The sequence below is a fragment of the Grammomys surdaster genome, unplaced genomic scaffold (assembly GCF_004785775.1).
Source record: "Grammomys surdaster isolate TR1022 unplaced genomic scaffold, NIH_TR_1.0 264, whole genome shotgun sequence".
Lineage (NCBI taxonomy): Eukaryota > Metazoa > Chordata > Mammalia > Rodentia > Muridae > Grammomys > Grammomys surdaster.
Window position 1 is genome coordinate 3060747 of NW_021604705.1, and position 17563 is coordinate 3078309.

Below are 17563 nucleotides of genomic sequence, written 5' to 3' on the forward strand. Positions count from 1 at the left end.
AGGATCATGTATTTTCTCTTAGATGTGAAACATTAAGGGGACAAGAGGTGAGAAGCAGTCAAGTGTTAGTAATGGGGAAATACAAAAGATAAGAGCATGTTATATATTGCTATGAAAATGTCACAAAGAAACTTACTATTTTGTGTAATTAATACATACTAATAACATTTTTTAAATCCTGAAGGCAAAATGATCACATGATCCAGCAATCCCGCTTCTGGGAACATATCCTAAGATTTTGAAACTATTACATCAAAGGGTGCATGACTAGTGGTGTCTATTGTGTCATTATTCATGATTGCTAATGAATCAGTTTAATTATCAAAACATTAATGGAAGGGCACACGAGACTGCTTAATTGTGAAGAACTGTGGTTCTGTGGTCATAATGACTGGAGTTTAGATCTCTCCACCTACAAAACAAACCATGTCCAGTTCCTGGCAGGGCAAAGGCATGAGGATCTCAGCACCTAACTGAGAAAACATAAGCCCCAGATTCAGAGAGAGCGCTGTTTCAAAGGAGCAAAACAGAGACTGAAAGAGTACACCTCATGCCCTTGTCTGGCCTCCATGCATGAATAAAGACATATATGTCCACACACATATGTGTACATTCATCTGTACAGAAAAATGCACACTTCTACACACATATAAACATACATACTTCTTTTAAGAAATTAATGTGTGTGTGTGATTCATGTGTGTGATACCTGTATTTGGAAGGCTGAAATAGGAAGATCTCCTTGAATTTGCAGCAAGTCTAGATTACATAAACATTCCAGAGAAACCTAAGGTACCAAGTACTATCCTGTTTCAAAAAAATTAATAAACAAAACAATCGATAATGAAAATATATGTAGCAGGATATTTATTCTGCTATATTGTATTACAGAAGAGCTTGGTGATTGGGAAGTAGAAGAGGAGGTGGAGCTGGGAGAAGGAAAGAGGAAGGGAAGGAGAGAGGAAGAGGAAGGGGAGAGGCTAGCAACCATGGAGGAGGAGGGATGGGTCAAAAGCAGTCCTGGGTAGCGACTTATATCAACATCATCTTTTCTGTTAGAATAAAAGAAAAAAATCTTTCCCTCAAAATATAATTAGAGCACAACTATTACCAATTTGTAATAGTAAGGTACAAGACAGACGTAATACCCAGTCCAATATTATCAATCAAAAGACCATTGTCATCTATCTTGACTTAAAAGACTATAGTTCTGTACCTGGCTTATGTCTTGGCTTTAGAATGAATGCCATCTATGTTTACAATGGAATTCTATACTGTCTTCAGAAGGTTACAAGTTATGTCATTTTTAACAGTGTGGGTGATGCTGGAAGTCATTATGCTCAGGGAATCATGAAGGACACTACAGAAGCAGAAAGACAAGCACCACAACCTCACTTACTTGGGAAATCTAAGTCACAGAAGCAGGAAGTAGAACAGAACATGTTAGTAAGATGCATAATGTTTCATTTTGTCATGAGGAATAAACAGTGATTATTTGGAGTAAGAGATATGTTAATTAGTTTAATTCAAATTTTGCCCAGCACATTACATCACAGCATCACTAAGTATACCATATATATGCGATTGCATTCTGCTACCTTCCATTCAACTCTTAGAGGGAAAATACCATGCTTGACTAACAGCAAATTTTATAGGAAGTTAGTTATGCTATGATTTAATGCATTTTCTGTAATTTCTTCGTAGGTTTCCATTGCAACATCCCTACACTGCTGTCTTGATATTGGCTCTTACTGGTGTCTGATAGCTTAACCTCAGTTCCGACTCATTTGTCCCTGAGAAAAATACTTACTCTGTAATTTTTATTGAGCTTTAATTCATTCGTTGAAGAAACACTGATTAAATATCCATTATGTTTACTGACAAGGATAGAAAGTCGTGAACATTTCCATGTTTTCAGAGACATTCGTTTCAGAAAAGTAGAAGTAAATAAAGCCACTGCAGAAAAAGTGTGAAGGGCAGGGTTTGTATTATCCAGGATGACCTCACCAAGGACAGAAGGTACACAGACAGCATTAGATACCTCACGGTGAAGCAGATGTAAGCTTCAAGCTCAGAGTCATCAATTACCAGCTAAACAACCTTAGAAAACTATTAATCTCTTGTTGGTTCATGTGGGAGAAGCATGTGTTCTGATTTAGGGCTATAATGGGATGTAAGCTCCATATATTTGGTGCTAGCCATGTTTATTAGCTGAGGACCCCCACCCAAGTGGATTCTAAAGTTCTTCATCTTGGTGACATAAAGTGGCTTCCTGGGGCATAAGGATACATGCTGAATGGAGTGGGTCTGGGTTTTCCTGAGTCCTCTGTGAGGACTACATGGCTAGCTTTCAAGGGAAATGTGGGTGACTCAGAGATTCTGGTAAATGCCACAGTCTTCTGGGTCATGCCAAGGACAATGGATTCCAATATAAAGACAGCCACGAGTTCAGGGATTATGAGCTAAAAAATACAGTCCATTTGCCTGGAGTCATAAGTATGCAGTACAGTTTAGTAGGAATAGTAGGTGAAGTACTAAGAGTAAATAGTCTTTGTTGTGTGGCAGACACAAATTTAAACGCTAGATTTGCATGATGCAAATCATTTAATTATCACTACAGCCGTAAAATCAGCTTCTGTCGCATCTTCTGAAATGTTTTAAACAGAAGAGCTGAAGTAAAGCCTGCAAGCACAGGTCACAGTCAGAACTAAAATTGGACGCCAGACAGTTGAGGATGTGGACCACTTTTATTAAAATTTATTTTGATATTATTCTTTCATCTCTCCCCAACTCTTTAAAGATATTCCCCATCTCCCTGCCCACCCAACTTCATGTTTATTCTCTCTTTATCTCTCTCAGAAAAGAAAACAAAATAGAAAAATTAAGAAAAAAATTTAAGACAAAATATCAAACAAAACGTTTTCTCCCTCTTTCTTTCTTCCTTGCTCTTGCTCCAAGAAAACAGCACCTTCCAGACACAATAAGACTGATGGACACATGAACTCTCAGAGATTGACAGCATGCACAAGACCTGCACAGGTTCAGACCAGACAAAGTCTCAGCACTGAGATCATCTTTTCGTTTGTTTGGTTTTTAAGACAGGGTTTCTCTGTATAGCCCTGGCTGTCCTGGAACTCACTTTGTAGACTAGGCTGGCCTTGAACTCACAGTGATCCATCTGTCTCTGCCTTCTCAGTGCTGGTATTAAGAGCGTGCACCCCTATCACCCAGCTGAAATCATCTTCTTAACCCCATGGTTCTGCCCCTTTGGAGCATGACACAGTGCACACCAGACCCCTGTTCATCTCTCCTTGAGGAGTATGTGCTTTCCTAATATCTCATTCTTGGTAAAAATTGATATACATATATATATATATATATATATATATATATATGATAGATAAAATGGATTTTTGAGATTAGATCTAAAAGCTCAGATATAATTTTGTGGGTTATTTAAGTTGGCTAAACATCTATGTATGCTTTATTTTGATTTGTATGCATTTTCTAGAAAGAATAGAGACTAGCATGTAGAACATTGAGAAAGTTTATAGTAATGTCCTTATACAGGGAGTTAGTTTGATTAATTTGTGCCTTGCATATAAATGCTTTATATGTAGTGTATGTTTTCCTTATTTAAGAAACATCAAAAAATAGGCAGAGTTTTTATCTATAGAAATTCTCCACTTAGAATTTCATTTCTTTTTGCAGTGTAGAATAAGCTGTTGAAAGACAGCTGGAATCCTCTAATGACTCTTAAGAAGATTCGAGAATTCAACAGTACTCTGTCAACTGAATCACTCTGATGTCTCTAACTCACAGTCTCATAGGATATTAATTTTTGTTGGTGAAACACAAATATCTAATAAGACTTGTAACAATTCATTCTGTGTGGACCAAGATAGGATCACTTTGTTCTCAGGAGGCTTGATGTAGGAATGCTAGTGTTCATTTCTAGGTGGGACCTTGAGTGTACTCAGGGTCCAACAAGTGGCAGGAGAAGCTGGAGTGGATGACAGCCTTAAGAGAAGAGATTAAAAAAAAAAACTACGGAGAACAGCCAGAACCAGACCTATGGCAAATAGTGATGTTTGAAGGGGGCTGTGGTTAAGGGAGCTTATCTGAATTAAAGATTTCCCAAGGAATGGAGGGAACTCAGCTCTCAACACTGCAGTATGGTTGGAGAGGCTCTCAGGAGGGAGAAGATGACAGGTACTTTCTAAGGACAGAAGTGCTCAAAGCTAGAGTGTTGGGGCATAAACAGAGCTGAGAAAAATAACTTCACAGATGTGTTGCTTTGCCTCTTTTGATGACTCACCAAGTTCTCGCAACACTTTCCTTCCTGTAACCTTTGCTATTGTTGCTCTTTTCTCTCATTACTTCCACCCGCTCTCTCCTTCCCTTCTTGCCTCCCTCCCCTCCATTTTCTGTCTCTTTTTCTTCTTCTGAACGTTAAGTCATCTTGTTCTCAATGAACTGAGATGACATTGTCCTCTTCTTGATAAAATATTGAAGTGAGTAAACCATAGTAGGATACCTTTGAATTTTCATTCTTTTAAAGATGAAAACTACCTTTGTTTATTTTAAAAAGAATGGAATCTTTTTAGGTATTCTGCCAATTTAACAAGGATTGTCTGCTGTTTTACACTGCTCCGTTTCCCTGATTGATAGGTCTTGTAGTTCAGGAATTCCACCTGACTTGACCATATGAGGATGTGTGTAAAGGAGATGTGTTGTGACAATCAGCATTCAGATAGGAGAGGCAATACTCACTAAATAATCCTTAGAATGGCAGTTGAAAGGTCAGCCAGAGTTGGTTTTATTAATGTATCTTTGTAGATCTCTTGACTAACTTTGATTTTGTACAGTGAGAGGTGAAAATTTTTTTTCTCTAAGGCGTTCACAACTAAAATCTTAGAAATTCCAGCTACATGATCCACACTTTCTCTTAATGGGAAGTCAGGATTCATTATTGGTAGGATTTGATTTTGAAAGTCCAGTTCTGATCGTTCAGCCGTGTAGCTTCTACTTGCATGGTAACTGCACATTACTTCAAGTAGCTTTGTGCCCGTGCTAGACCTAGAATTCATGTCTTTTGATTTCCAGGGCAAAGCTTTTCCTAATGCTGTCCTTTTTTTGCTTTAAGTGGAAGCAGAGACTTTCTTAGTTTCATTGTAGTAAATTCTTCTAGCATGATGGTTCCAAGCACTTCACGCTTGTGAAGCAGGAGACAGATTCTGTTGGATGGAGTCCATTGTGAGAGCCCACAAAGACGTTCAGAGAAGTAGACAGTGCCGTGCAGGTACAGATGCTCCTGGAACAGCTGCAAGATCTCAAAAGTCCTGTAACCATCCTGATAGAAGAGGATTGATTAGCTATCACAGATTCATTTTTATATGTAATCAAATCAGGGCTTAAAACCAATAACTTATAAATTATAGTGGAGTACTGATATAGCTTGTTAATGCTTTTGGCATAGTTGTTCTTAGTGAAAAAATTCTATTCACAGAATCTGGATAAGTTGTCTTCTGTGATTCTTATCCTGCTTTAGATTGAACATGACAGGCAATTGACAGTTCACTGCCAGCCCTCCTTGGAGGAAAATGTCTTCTTAAGATAAATGGACTGTCATTAGTTAAAAGGGACAAGCTTTCCTTTTAAGCCAAGGAAAGCTAGCATCCTGGGAATCAGAGGAATGGCAAGAGATAGCCTGTTTCATTTGATGACTTGACTTCCTTCTCATTTTTGCAGAATGAGAGAGAGAGAGAGCATTATTTTTTTTTCTGCTTAGGAATTGCACAGATAAGATCTGAAAGGGAGAGTACAGAAGTGCTGTCCTCATCGCTGGTTCTGAGGTCAGCAAGTCACAAGGCACTATGGGCTGAGAATGCAGTTCATTTTCTCCTAGACACCTCTTTCTCTTCTCATTTCCCTAGGAGAATTATGATTCAAGCCTAGTAGACAACTAAGTATTGATTATTTGATGACTATAATCAGTTGGTTAAAGATGGAAGTGAAGTATTCTTTTAGGTCCTGTAACTAGTCACTCTGTCCTTGCTTCAGCCCTTTATCTATTAACTATTAACAGTCACAAAGGTCTCCTTGTACAGGAAAAATGGTAACTACAGCTCTGACAGTATGTATTTTACTAAACAAGATGAATCAATTGAAGGACAGTCATTATGCCAATGCTTCCTGATTCTAGATTTAACAGTTCCCCACAAATATAAAATTATATATGTTTAGGTATTAACTTAGTTTCACAGATGAGATGGGTTTTATGAGTTTAAGTTCAGAGAAATGAGATGTGGCTAAAACTCATTTTGAGGAAGAATAGGCTATTGTAGCAGCTTTGTAAGCATAGAGACAGAGTTAATCCTGTCTTCTTATTTGCTACCATATCCCCAGTGCCTAATTTGTGTCTGTCAAAGGCTAAGTACTAAAAAGTACTTGCTGCTTAAATTAAGCTTATTATTGTGATACCTATAATAACATTACATAGGCTCATTGTATTGTCAACATCTCACTGGACAAGCAAATTGAAATTTCTTTTATGGCTACTCCTACTGATGTTTATGGTCCAGAAATCATATTTTAGTAATGAAATAATTGGAATGAAAATAGCGAAAATAAATGATTTATGAATATATGTAATTTATGGTCATAGTTTTTTAAAATACAAGATCTCTAGATTGGAAAAAAAAATCTAAGCCAGAGTCTCTGTGATAAAAAAATTAAAAATAGACTTTTATTGAAGGACATAAATCACAGAAGATAGTCAGCTTATAAACAATTCAATTTCATAACTCTTTTTTTGGCACATTTTACTTGCATAATCAATGTAATGTCTTGTCTTTTTAATATCACACTCTACTTTCCACAGAGCCTTTAGTTTTCTAAAATAAAACTCATTCCCCATAATCAGACCCATGGAGAGGAAGAGTATGGGGTGTTCCTAATGGAATGTAAGAAAATAGAAACTTGTAGGGTCAAGAAAGCTACCCATGGCTTTGTTCTTTGGTGACAGACTAATATAATGTTTTCCATATCTGGGTCTTTGCACATGTATTTGGGCCCTCTCAGAGTCACTGTTGTAGAAATAGATGTCTGGAAAGCAGAAGCAGAAGCCAAGGAAAAGAATGGTAAGTGAGTGCATAGACTTCTGGGTAAGTAAGGGATTGAGTTAAATATTTCTCTTCCTGTTGCTTCTGTGGTAAAGTACTCTGAAATCCCAGATCAAGGTCACTGATAAATAGTGGCAACCTGAGACAAGAATGTCTCTACCTCTCTGTCTTTGTGTCTGTCTGTCTTTGTATCTGTCTTTGTGTCTGTCTGTCTGTCTGTCTGTCTGTGTCTCTGAGTCTTTGTGCCTGTCACTGTCTCTGTGTGTTTTTGTCTCTCCTCTTCTCCATCTACCACCACCCCCTGCTTTCTGTTCTTCTAAGTGTGATTGAATTGAGAAGTTTATAGCAGATTATCCAAGTGCAGTCTGGGTGGGACTGATAATGTTTTCAAAGAGAATTGAGAGAAGAGAGAAGACATATTCCTAGTGTGGGTAGTATCCTTCAATAAGTTAGTGGCCAGCAAGATGTGATGAAATCTGTTCTGTCATGCTCTCCCTACCATGATGGACCAGAACCTGAGGAAGTGAGCCAAAATCAATCCAAGCTTCTTTAATTTGTTTTGCTTAGATATTTTGTCCAAGCCATGAAAACTAACATATTCCTTCTTCCAATACTCCAGAATTTGCTAATTGTCAATTTGATTCAGTTATTTTAGGATTTCAAGGTTGTTACAAAAGCTCATTTTTAACTTTGGAAATGACCAATTAATTAAAATGAAATATAACCAAACAGTACAACAGCAAATATACAAAGTAATTTCTACCACCCGGCCTAATTAAATTATTCTGCTATAATAACACACAAATAAGACAAAAAATGCAAAACAAAGAATGCAGTCACTGAGATTATGTGCCATAGAGTCCAATCAAAGCCTGAAAGCCAAGACCAGTGTTGAAAGAGAAAATGAATGATGCTTTGAGAGTATCAGAAAAGCAAATGCGACGAGGGCTAGCCGAGGTAGGCATTGCTAACTCTCAGTATAATCTCATGAAATTAACTACATTTTAATCAGGATGTGTAGTTCCTCCTTTGACATGTGCCTGTCAAGGCCACATACCCATTGAACTTAGACTGCATAGTTGTTCTGTAGAGACAAGGTATCATCAACCTAGTGGCAGTGTTATTATTTACAGGTTTCTGATAAGAGTAGTGTCCAATACAATTATTTGTAACATATGCCAGGCATATTGAACAATGCTCCATTTACCTATTCCTGTAATTTTTTGAGGCAGATAGTACTTTTACCTTCCATTCATAAGCACAGTTATTAGACTTATAGAAGTTAGGAGCTTGCTAAAATATTTCCCAAATACATATTTTAGGTTTAATATATGAAGTGCTCCATAACATATGAGAATGGGAATTAATTATTATTTTATGGGGCAGGTGAACATTGCTTAACAGCTGACAGGGAATGAAAGGTGATGTGAAATATGGTATTGAATTAGTTAGAATTGTTTCTCTTTGGTCCTTGTCATTGTGTCACTTGCAGTTTCTTTAAAGTAAGGTAGTACTTTTAGGATCAAGCAAGCAAGACTGAATCATATTTATGCTGTCTGTTGACTGGGTAGCTGGGTAATTCAAGTATTTAAATATACTGTGGCTTAGTTTTCTTACGTGGCTTATGTACATAATAGCTTCTTCCTTCATGAATTTATTGAAAATACAGTCAACACTGATGATTTATGGGTTCTGTTTTTGCATAATTTATTCATAACCCTCAAATTCATACAGTTAATACTTTCACAATAATTTATAAGCCTGGTGTACCAGTTAGCTTTTTGTTAGCTTGGAACAAGCTAGGGTCATTTGGAAAGAGGAAAACTCTAATATGAATTGCTTCCATCAGATTGGATTGTCGTTATGCCTATAGGACATTTTTTATTATTGATTGATTGATGTAGAAGAATACAGCCCATTGTGGGTGGTGCCATCCCTGGGCTGTGGTCCTGGGTTCTATAACGAAGCAAACTAAGAACGCCATGAAGAGCAAGCCTGTGAACAGTGCCCTTCCATGGTCTCTGCTCCAATTCTTGCCACCATGGTTCTGCCTTGGGTTCCTTCCCTAATTTCCCTCATGATGAATTACAAACTGTAAGGTGAATTAAAACATCTTTATTAATTGCTAATCAATTTAAAAGGTTGATTTTTTATTTCAAAGTAAACTGTCTTCCAAGATAATTTTTCATGTTGCTTTGTTGTTTCTGACATAAGTTGTCATATTAGAGGACTGTTGTTAGAATCTGAGTTTACTAGAAGATTCCAACTCATTGAAACTAAAAGAAATTGCTTTCCATAACTCCATTTCTTTGCTGGTTGTTCTCATCTTGGAACTAGCAGCCTATGGTGAGCATGTGTTGTATGACAGTGTAGTTATGCTTACATTGTGTTGTATTTCATTTTTCTTAAGCCTGTGAGACAGCTACTGTGGCAGCTATCTCAGAAATAAAACACCCGAAGAGACCATTAATGCATTCAGTGTCACAAGATTAAGAAAAGATATAACATCTTGTTCCAAGATGGTCTTCCTTCACTGTCTCCAGGATAATTTTGATCTTGTAGTTGATATGCACTCTTCTCTGCCTGACCTTTGCGGATACTTTGTTTTAGGATATTGATTTGAATGTAAAAAGTTCACAGAGCAGCATTGTTAAGCTTTTCTAAAGAGAATCATTATAATAGTTTAGTGGGTGAGTAGGTGGATGAGTGTGTGGGTTTGAGCTCTAATTCTTTAATTAGTTTTTTTCAAAGGCAGCTTGTTTTCATTTCTGATTAAGTCCTCCACTGTATTAGGGGAGGACTGTGCCTGCCTGTGAGGCTTTGCTGCCTTTCTGGGCTGAGAGAGTTCTTTTCATCAGCTAATTTGGACATTTTATTTTGTTCTTATTTCTTTAATGTTCTGATTAAGGGATTAGATAGCCTGTTTCCAGGCTCGAGCTGTAATTTCACCCTGCACAGGGCCATGTACTTTGGAAACATTGATTTGTGTTTGTTTGATGAATAATAACTTAGTAGCAGAACTACTGGCTTAATCCAACTCCCAAAAAGGCAGGGAACTTGGTATTAGACATGGATGGGGTTGGTATAAATAGTCAGGTTGCCACTGTGAATATTGAAAAGATAGAAGATGTTTAAAAGGATTCAGAATGGGGATAAGTTGCTTAGTTACTGCTGTATTCTCTGGTATGTCCTTTCATTTTGTTCTTCACTGGATCAGTATCTCATTTGGCTTAGCACATGCTACATACAACTAGGAATCCCAAAATAATGACCCTTGTTTCTGTGGAGAAGTAGTACTTCCCTCCTTTAGTAGTCTGTCTACCTTAGTGTACTGTGCTGTGGAGACTGGACTATTAAAGATCATGGAGTGTGGCATGGGTGACTGGGATGAGTGAGGTAGGGTAATCTGTCAAGAAGATGGCCATTTTTACATAGGAACTAGTATTGTCCAGATAGAGACGGTCATTTGTCCAACATCCCTGGAAAGGAAGGACACAGTAGAAGAAGAGTGGATTAATATGCATTTTGTTTTGATCAAATGGTGAGTAGAGTGAAATAGGTTGGGGCAGAATGTGGTGTATAAAAAGCAATAATGAAAACACTGGAAGGATTTATTTAGATCTGATGTGATCAGAGTTTTATAAAAATAATTCTGCTGACAACATGAAGGAGACGAAGTTGATGGAAGGTGCCAGTGATAATAGTTTTATCTTCTTCTGCTTTCCAGCTTTCTCCTGTGCTTCTGGAGAGTATCTAGAAATGAAGAACCAGGTGTGCAGTAAGTGTGTTGAAGGCACCTACTCCTTGGGCAGTGGCATCAAATTCGATGAATGGGATGAGTTGCCAGCAGGATTTTCCAACGTTGCAACCTTCATGGACACCGTGGTGGGCCCTTCTGACAGCAGGCCAGATGCCTGTAACAAGTAAGTCCCCAAAGGAACCTTTGGTCTTTGGAGACTTGACAAAGTTGTAGTCATTCTTTTCTAGAAAAAGTTGAGGATAGTTTTAGTTCTGATGAGGATCTTAGATGAGCTCAGGACAAAGGGTTATAAAGTTTTTATTGGAAGGAATTCTGTATTTACATAATTTCCACACCTTTATCCTCCCTCTAATTCCACCTTAGTCCCTCCAACCCCTTTATACATGTTCTCTTCTTTAATTATTATTATAGACATGTAAATTCATATATATATATATATATATACGTATACACACAAAGATACATACATACATACATGGTTCTGAATCCAGTTAGCATTGTTAAAATGTGTGTGTTTTGGAGGGACCCATGGCTTCAGCCACATATGTAGCAGAGGATGGCCTTGTTGAACACCAATGGGAGGAGGAGCCCTTGTTCCTGGAAAAGGCTCGATGTTTCAGTGTAGGGGAATGCTAGGGCAGGGAGGCAGAAGTGGGTGGGTGAGTAGGGGAGCACCCTCATAGAAGCAGGGGGAGGGAGGATGGGATAGGGGGTTTCTAGAGGAGAAACTGGAAAAGGGGATGACATTTGAAATGTAAATAAATAAAATATTCAATAAAAAATGTGTATGTGTTTAGGACTGACCATTTGGGATTAAATAGTCTAATGGGGGCTCATCCTTAAGAAAGAATGGCTTTCCGTCTTTGAGTAGCCATTAATTTCTAGGAATGAGGCCTTGAGATATTTCTTTCATCCACATTGTCATGTTAACTCATGTTGTCATGGTGCAGGTATTGAATAGGCAGCCATATTGTTGAGATTTCATGGGTACAGCTTACTTTTTGTACACTGAGATGCTATTATGCAGCAGATGTCCTGGTTCTCTGCCTATTGCAATCTTTTCACTTCCTCTTCAGCAATAAATGTTTATTTAAAACACACACACACACACACACACACACACACACATACACACACACACACACACACACACAAAGTTACATCAATTGGGTTATAAAGTTTCCTCCCTTCAAAGAGCCATTGATAGCTAATAAAAACCCAGGCATGGGAAACTGCCCTGTAAGTTTTATTTTTATTTTATTTTTTTATTTTTGGTCAGGAAAGTCTAAGAGGCCTTTCCCCATCAAACATAGGCTATTGCTATTGCCCTTGGTTGCTTCTTAGAACTTGAAATTCAGATCCGATTGTTGAAGACACCATACACATTAGACTTGGAGGAATTGAGCTGGAACTGACCTGGAAACTTCCTCTCCAAGGTCAAGCTTTTATAGTACCTAAGGGCGCTATGGAAGCTGCCAGCAGAGGAAAGCAATCTTACCCAGCTGTAAACCTATGAACTACAACAATGACTAGCGTGGTAAGATAAATGTAATTGTGGCACTTATATTGGCCAATAATTGTCTAATTGGACTCAGGTCCTGATCAATAGAAGGGAATTCATGCCTCATATTGTAAATGGCACTATTTAACTAGTAGCTAGTAACTAGCAGTAGGAACTGTTCTTTTTTTCGTGAGATCATGGTCCTTAGAGGAGAACTATTACTGCCACTTTCCCAAACCAGTGTAATTTCTAACTATATTTTAAATACTTATGTTTATATCCACAGATAGTTTAGCCCCTACCCCTCAGAGAACAACTGATTATTGGGTGACCAATCTTGGTAGATTCAATTCACAAGCCCTGTTCTAAGGCTCAGGGAGCATCTCAGTATTTTTTTGGACATTCATTCAAAAAAAAAATTAGCTAAATTTTTAATGAGAAAGTAATTGGCCTCACAATATAATAAATGTGTGCAAAATGCAATAGAGCTATTAGAAAAATGAGTTCATTATCTTATATTTATAATTAAACTTAGGCAGTAGTGTTTCTACTAATCTTCAATTTTTCAAGAAAAAAGCATATTTTCTTTCTTTCTTTTTTTGAATATTTGACCTTCATTTAGACCGTGATTATTTTCTGGCAGAGGGGTTAAGGATCCAAGATGGAAGGTTCTTATGATCACTGGCTTTGCATATGACAGCATTGCAGAAATGTTAAATTGTCTTGGAAAAAAATTTATTGTATTTTTTTGAGATGCACTGCATTCCCTTCTGTTCTGTGCATTGACTATGCAACATTTCCAGAATGTCACTGTGTTTAGGAAAATCAAATTTGAGGTAGTAAAGTGGGTAGACCTTGGCTGCCTTCTGACAAGAATGCTTCCTCTGGCACCCAAAGTCTTCATCATTATTTAGCTGAGCTAATAGAGGTGTTTCTTGGCTTCTCCCCATCCCCTCCTTCTTCTGGTACACAATATCCTTTCTTTTCGCCAGTCTTCTCCTGTTCTTTGTCAGCTGAGTAGCAATGGTTTCTTTTCCTCTTTGGAGAATGAAGGGTGTGTGTGTGTGTGTGTGTGTGTGTGTGTGTGTGTGTGTGTTTTAGTCTATGAATTTTTATTTTTAGAACACCTGAGACTGAGGAGTTTTTAATGAGATTTATTTAGTTAAGTTTTGCAGGCCCAAGAGCATGGTGTTACCATCTGGTGAGGGCTTCATAGATCTTCAAACCACAGTCTAAATGAAGGTACAGGCTGGCGTGTGTGAAGAGAGAAATGGTTAGTGAGAAAAGTATTAATCCCTTCCTGAGGTCTCAGCTCTCTAGACTCTACACAGCATCAAGGCTGTATTGATTACTTTTCTTGAAAAGATTCTTAGAAACAACCAAAAGGAACAAAGACTTGTTTTGCTAAGGGTCTTAGTCCACTCTGTGGAGGTTGTGGGTGGGAAGGACCAGCTGCTCAACGCTCAGCACACAGCAAACAGAACAACAGGTCAATAATAAGAGTCAGGATAAGATACAGCTTCCAAGAACATGCCTTAAGTACTCATGGTCTCTCTTCCAACCTTCCCTTCCTGTGATAACTTTCAACTGTCTACTCAGAATTGGAATCCGTTCATGAGTTTATTAGGTCAAAAAGCCTAATTCTTGAATAGTCTCTGATAAAGCTTGCACAGACACACCCAAAGGCATGCTTTAAGCTTTTCTTAAATCTAATCACTTTGACAATCAAAAGTAACTGTTACAGAGCCACCAGGCATGTCCAGACCTCTTAAACTGACAGTTGATTTCGATGTGGACTTGGCAAAGCATAGCTTCATGCTTGCATATAATACCTTAGAGTAAAGCCCAAGATGCATGTGATGGGACACCAGGTCATTGCTTTGATGAACTTGAATATTCATAATTTTTCTAGATAGTCTAGCTTATTTATCAAGAACAATCCACCATAAGCAGCCCCCTTTCAATATAGCTTCTTTAATATAATAATTTTCTGAACACAAATTTCAGTTGGATATTGTATTCGTCTGCTCCCCAACCATCTGGCATTTATGCTCTCTTTATTTATTTTTAATCAATTGAGTCATAATGATGACTTAATTACTGGGCCCAAGAAGTCCTTTGTACATTAGGGACATGAAACTTAGATGTATGTATCTATGCAGTATTTATTGTACAATATATACACATATGTGTGTGTTTATAATATGTCCTTCAGGTCTGTGGTTTTGACTTTTTTATTGTTTTAATGATGTTTAATAATTAGAAATTTAAAATTTGAAACTGTGTTATTTATTATGGGTTTTTTGTTTGTTTGTTTGTTTTCCTGCTCTGCTTGGTGTTTTGTTGTGCTAGGATATCTTGGCTAACCTTAGGTTTTGAAGACTGCAGATTACAGCGTGGATTCTGGTTGTAGTGTTGACAGAGTTTCATCTTATAGACTGTTATATTTAGAACAGCAGTGTGCATCCTTTCCTTTCCTTGGTGCCTCTGTCAGACAGTATGAAGAATGTTGTAAACCCCAACACATACCAGTGTTCTGTTTGAAATAACCACTGCTTTCAACAAACCTCTGAGGATGCTTTAGGAAATCCAGTGTTAAGTGGTTGAAAAGGCTTTGGCTTCTATCAAATGACTTCTTCACAATTTAAGAGGCCAACTATAGTATAGCTTTATATATTAATCTAAATATTTAGCATTTAATAGCACTTTTTACATAGGCTTCGTGTGTGTGTGTATGTGTGTAAGTCAAACTAAGATGTTGTTTGAAAGAGTAATTCTACTTGAGACTATGAATCTTAATATTAGTGATTTTGGTTTTGGTAAACAAAACACAAAATTTATACCAAATTGATCATATAGCCTTACAAAGATTTCATGTCATATGCTATAAAAGTAAACCTTTTTTATAGTTACTGTATAGACACACACACACACACACACACACACACACACACAACTTGATGAATCTATTTATTGTTTCTTGTATGTGTATGATTTCAGGGCTGACTACTCAGCAGTGGATAACCAATTAGGGCTCATCTCTGGAGAAGCCTAGGTCTCCTTCTCTCAGTAGTAGTTAGTTGACTGTAGGTTCTTGCACATGAACCCCTTCCGTGTCTATCGGTGTTATTGTTCTGAGGGCAATTTGAGAAGGATTAAGGAGGTTTATTACCTGGGAAGGGCTGGAGGGGGGATGACATAGGAAGAGTTGGAGAGAGGAAAGGAAAGGGGAGAAATGTAATCATTTTAATTAAAATAAAAAATAATTTAAATGAAGCAAATCTGTCTAAATGTTGGTTAACATTCTAAAACATGCTAGAAGCTCCTCAAAAAGGCCTTATCAAACAATCCAAACTTCTCAATAGTGGAGTTGAACCACCGAATTCCAGCAAAGCTCGTGTTACCCACTTTGACTCATGGAATCTACTCCCAATTAAATCACTCAGTCAGAGGAGCATGTCTAGAAGAGGTTTCTAAGCCTGTACATAAAACTTTTGCTTCTGTTTTCACAGTTCTTCTTGGCTTCCTCGTGGGAACTATATAGAGTCTAACCGTGATGACTGCACTGTGTCTCTGATCTATGCTGTGCACCTTAAGAAGTCAGGCTACGTCTTCTTTGAGTACCAGTACGTGGACAACAACATCTTCTTTGAGTTCTTTGTAAGGATTTTCATATTCTAGAATTCGATTTTTAAGGAACATTCATGTAATTGTTTCTAATCCCCCTGGTACATTTCACTTATGCCTCCTAACTCTTTGGAGGATGTTAACTGCATCTTTCAATGTTAAAAGAAAGCCTCCCTCAATGGTACTTTGTGTTCAAGTTAGTATTATTTCTTTGCTTTTCACAGTTTTCCTGTGGAATAATGTTGGCTTGTTTCATTTCTGGTTATGTTCTTCAGGTGGCTATTTGGCTTAGACTGTACATCACAAATAATTTTTCCACACTCATTTTTTTTTTTGCTACAGAAGCTATTATTTTTCTATGCATTGTGTATGTAGAAGGATATCAATGTTCTCATGTTCATATGTGTGACTATATATGGAAGAACATACATGTGTATACGAGGAGGACAGAGGTTGATTCTGGGTGCCCTCCTTTGTCACCTTCTGCTTTACTGTTTTGAAACAGAGTGTCTCATCATGGCTGAGCTCATGGACTGGGCTGTACTGGCTGGCCAGCTAGCTCTGGGCATCTGCCTTTCTCTGGTCTACCAGTGCTAAGTTAGAGCTGTGTGCTACCACAGCCATGTTTTAAACATGCTAGGATCTAAGCAGGTCCTCATCATGGTTATATAGAAAGTACATTACCCATTGAATCATAATAGCATATTTCTATTATGTTAAAATTATATTAAAATATTTTAATTTTGCTTAAATATTTTCTTGCAAGTCAGTAAATATTTCCTTAGTCACTATAATTATTTGTTTATTCATAATTATTTTAAAAATAAAAATGACTACATGTTCTGATTCTATGAATTTTGGACTGTTGAAAGGACTCCTTGGATGAAATACTTGATATGTCTGTCACGAGCTTAAGTAGAATTACAGAACCTAATATATAGTCATATACTAACAGAATAACTACTGAGGCTATTTAATGAATGTAAGCTGTAGCTGATCTAATACTGTTTATTATGACAGTGACTTTAATTCTTGAGAAAATGTTTTCAGATGGACTTACACTAAGCACAATATTTGTTTTGTCATCAATGGGGAAAAATGTTTCTGTGATCCAGGTTTTAAGGAAAGAATATACTAACAATTTCAAAATAAATTTCTATTGCTCTAGGTGATAAGTGTGGGGAAAATTTAAAAAAGGCCGCCACAGTGGCGTAAGCTTGCGCCGCCGTGGCGGGCCCCAGTAACACGAAGAAGTCCTTGGTTCTAAAAAGATTTATTGTCATAACGGATAATAGATGGATCTAGGCGTACCCCCTCAAAACTCAGGGCAGTCCCGAGTTATATAGGGAGGGAGAAGGGGGAGGATTAGGGGAGGATCTGGGGGAGGAATGTTTAATTTGCTCTGCCCTCTGGCCTTCATTAGTATGTAAATCTCTAGGGCCTGAGGCCTAAAGCCTGGCCTATGTGACACTATGGAAATGTGGCTGTTTTCAGGATCCTAGATGATGGGAGGTACCGAACTCCTGCCGGTTCTCACGCAGAATTCCACGG

The 17563-nt window shown here is 37.6% G+C and overlaps 1 protein-coding gene across 2 annotated transcripts in view; it reads left to right on the forward strand.

Annotated features, from left to right (window-relative positions):
• Kiaa1324l (KIAA1324 like) overlaps window positions 1-17563 on the forward strand; it is a 165161-nt gene that overhangs the window by 90671 nt on the left and 56927 nt on the right. Inside the window, exons 3-4 of one of the 2 annotated variants that reach the window (XM_028776069.1) lie at window positions 10852-11047; window positions 15898-16045. In XM_028776069.1, coding sequence (XP_028631902.1) covers window positions 10852-11047; window positions 15898-16045 — 344 coding nt within the window. The remainder of the gene's footprint in view (window positions 1-10851; window positions 11048-15897; window positions 16046-17563) is intronic. The other variant, XM_028776070.1, reaches the window with a different exon arrangement.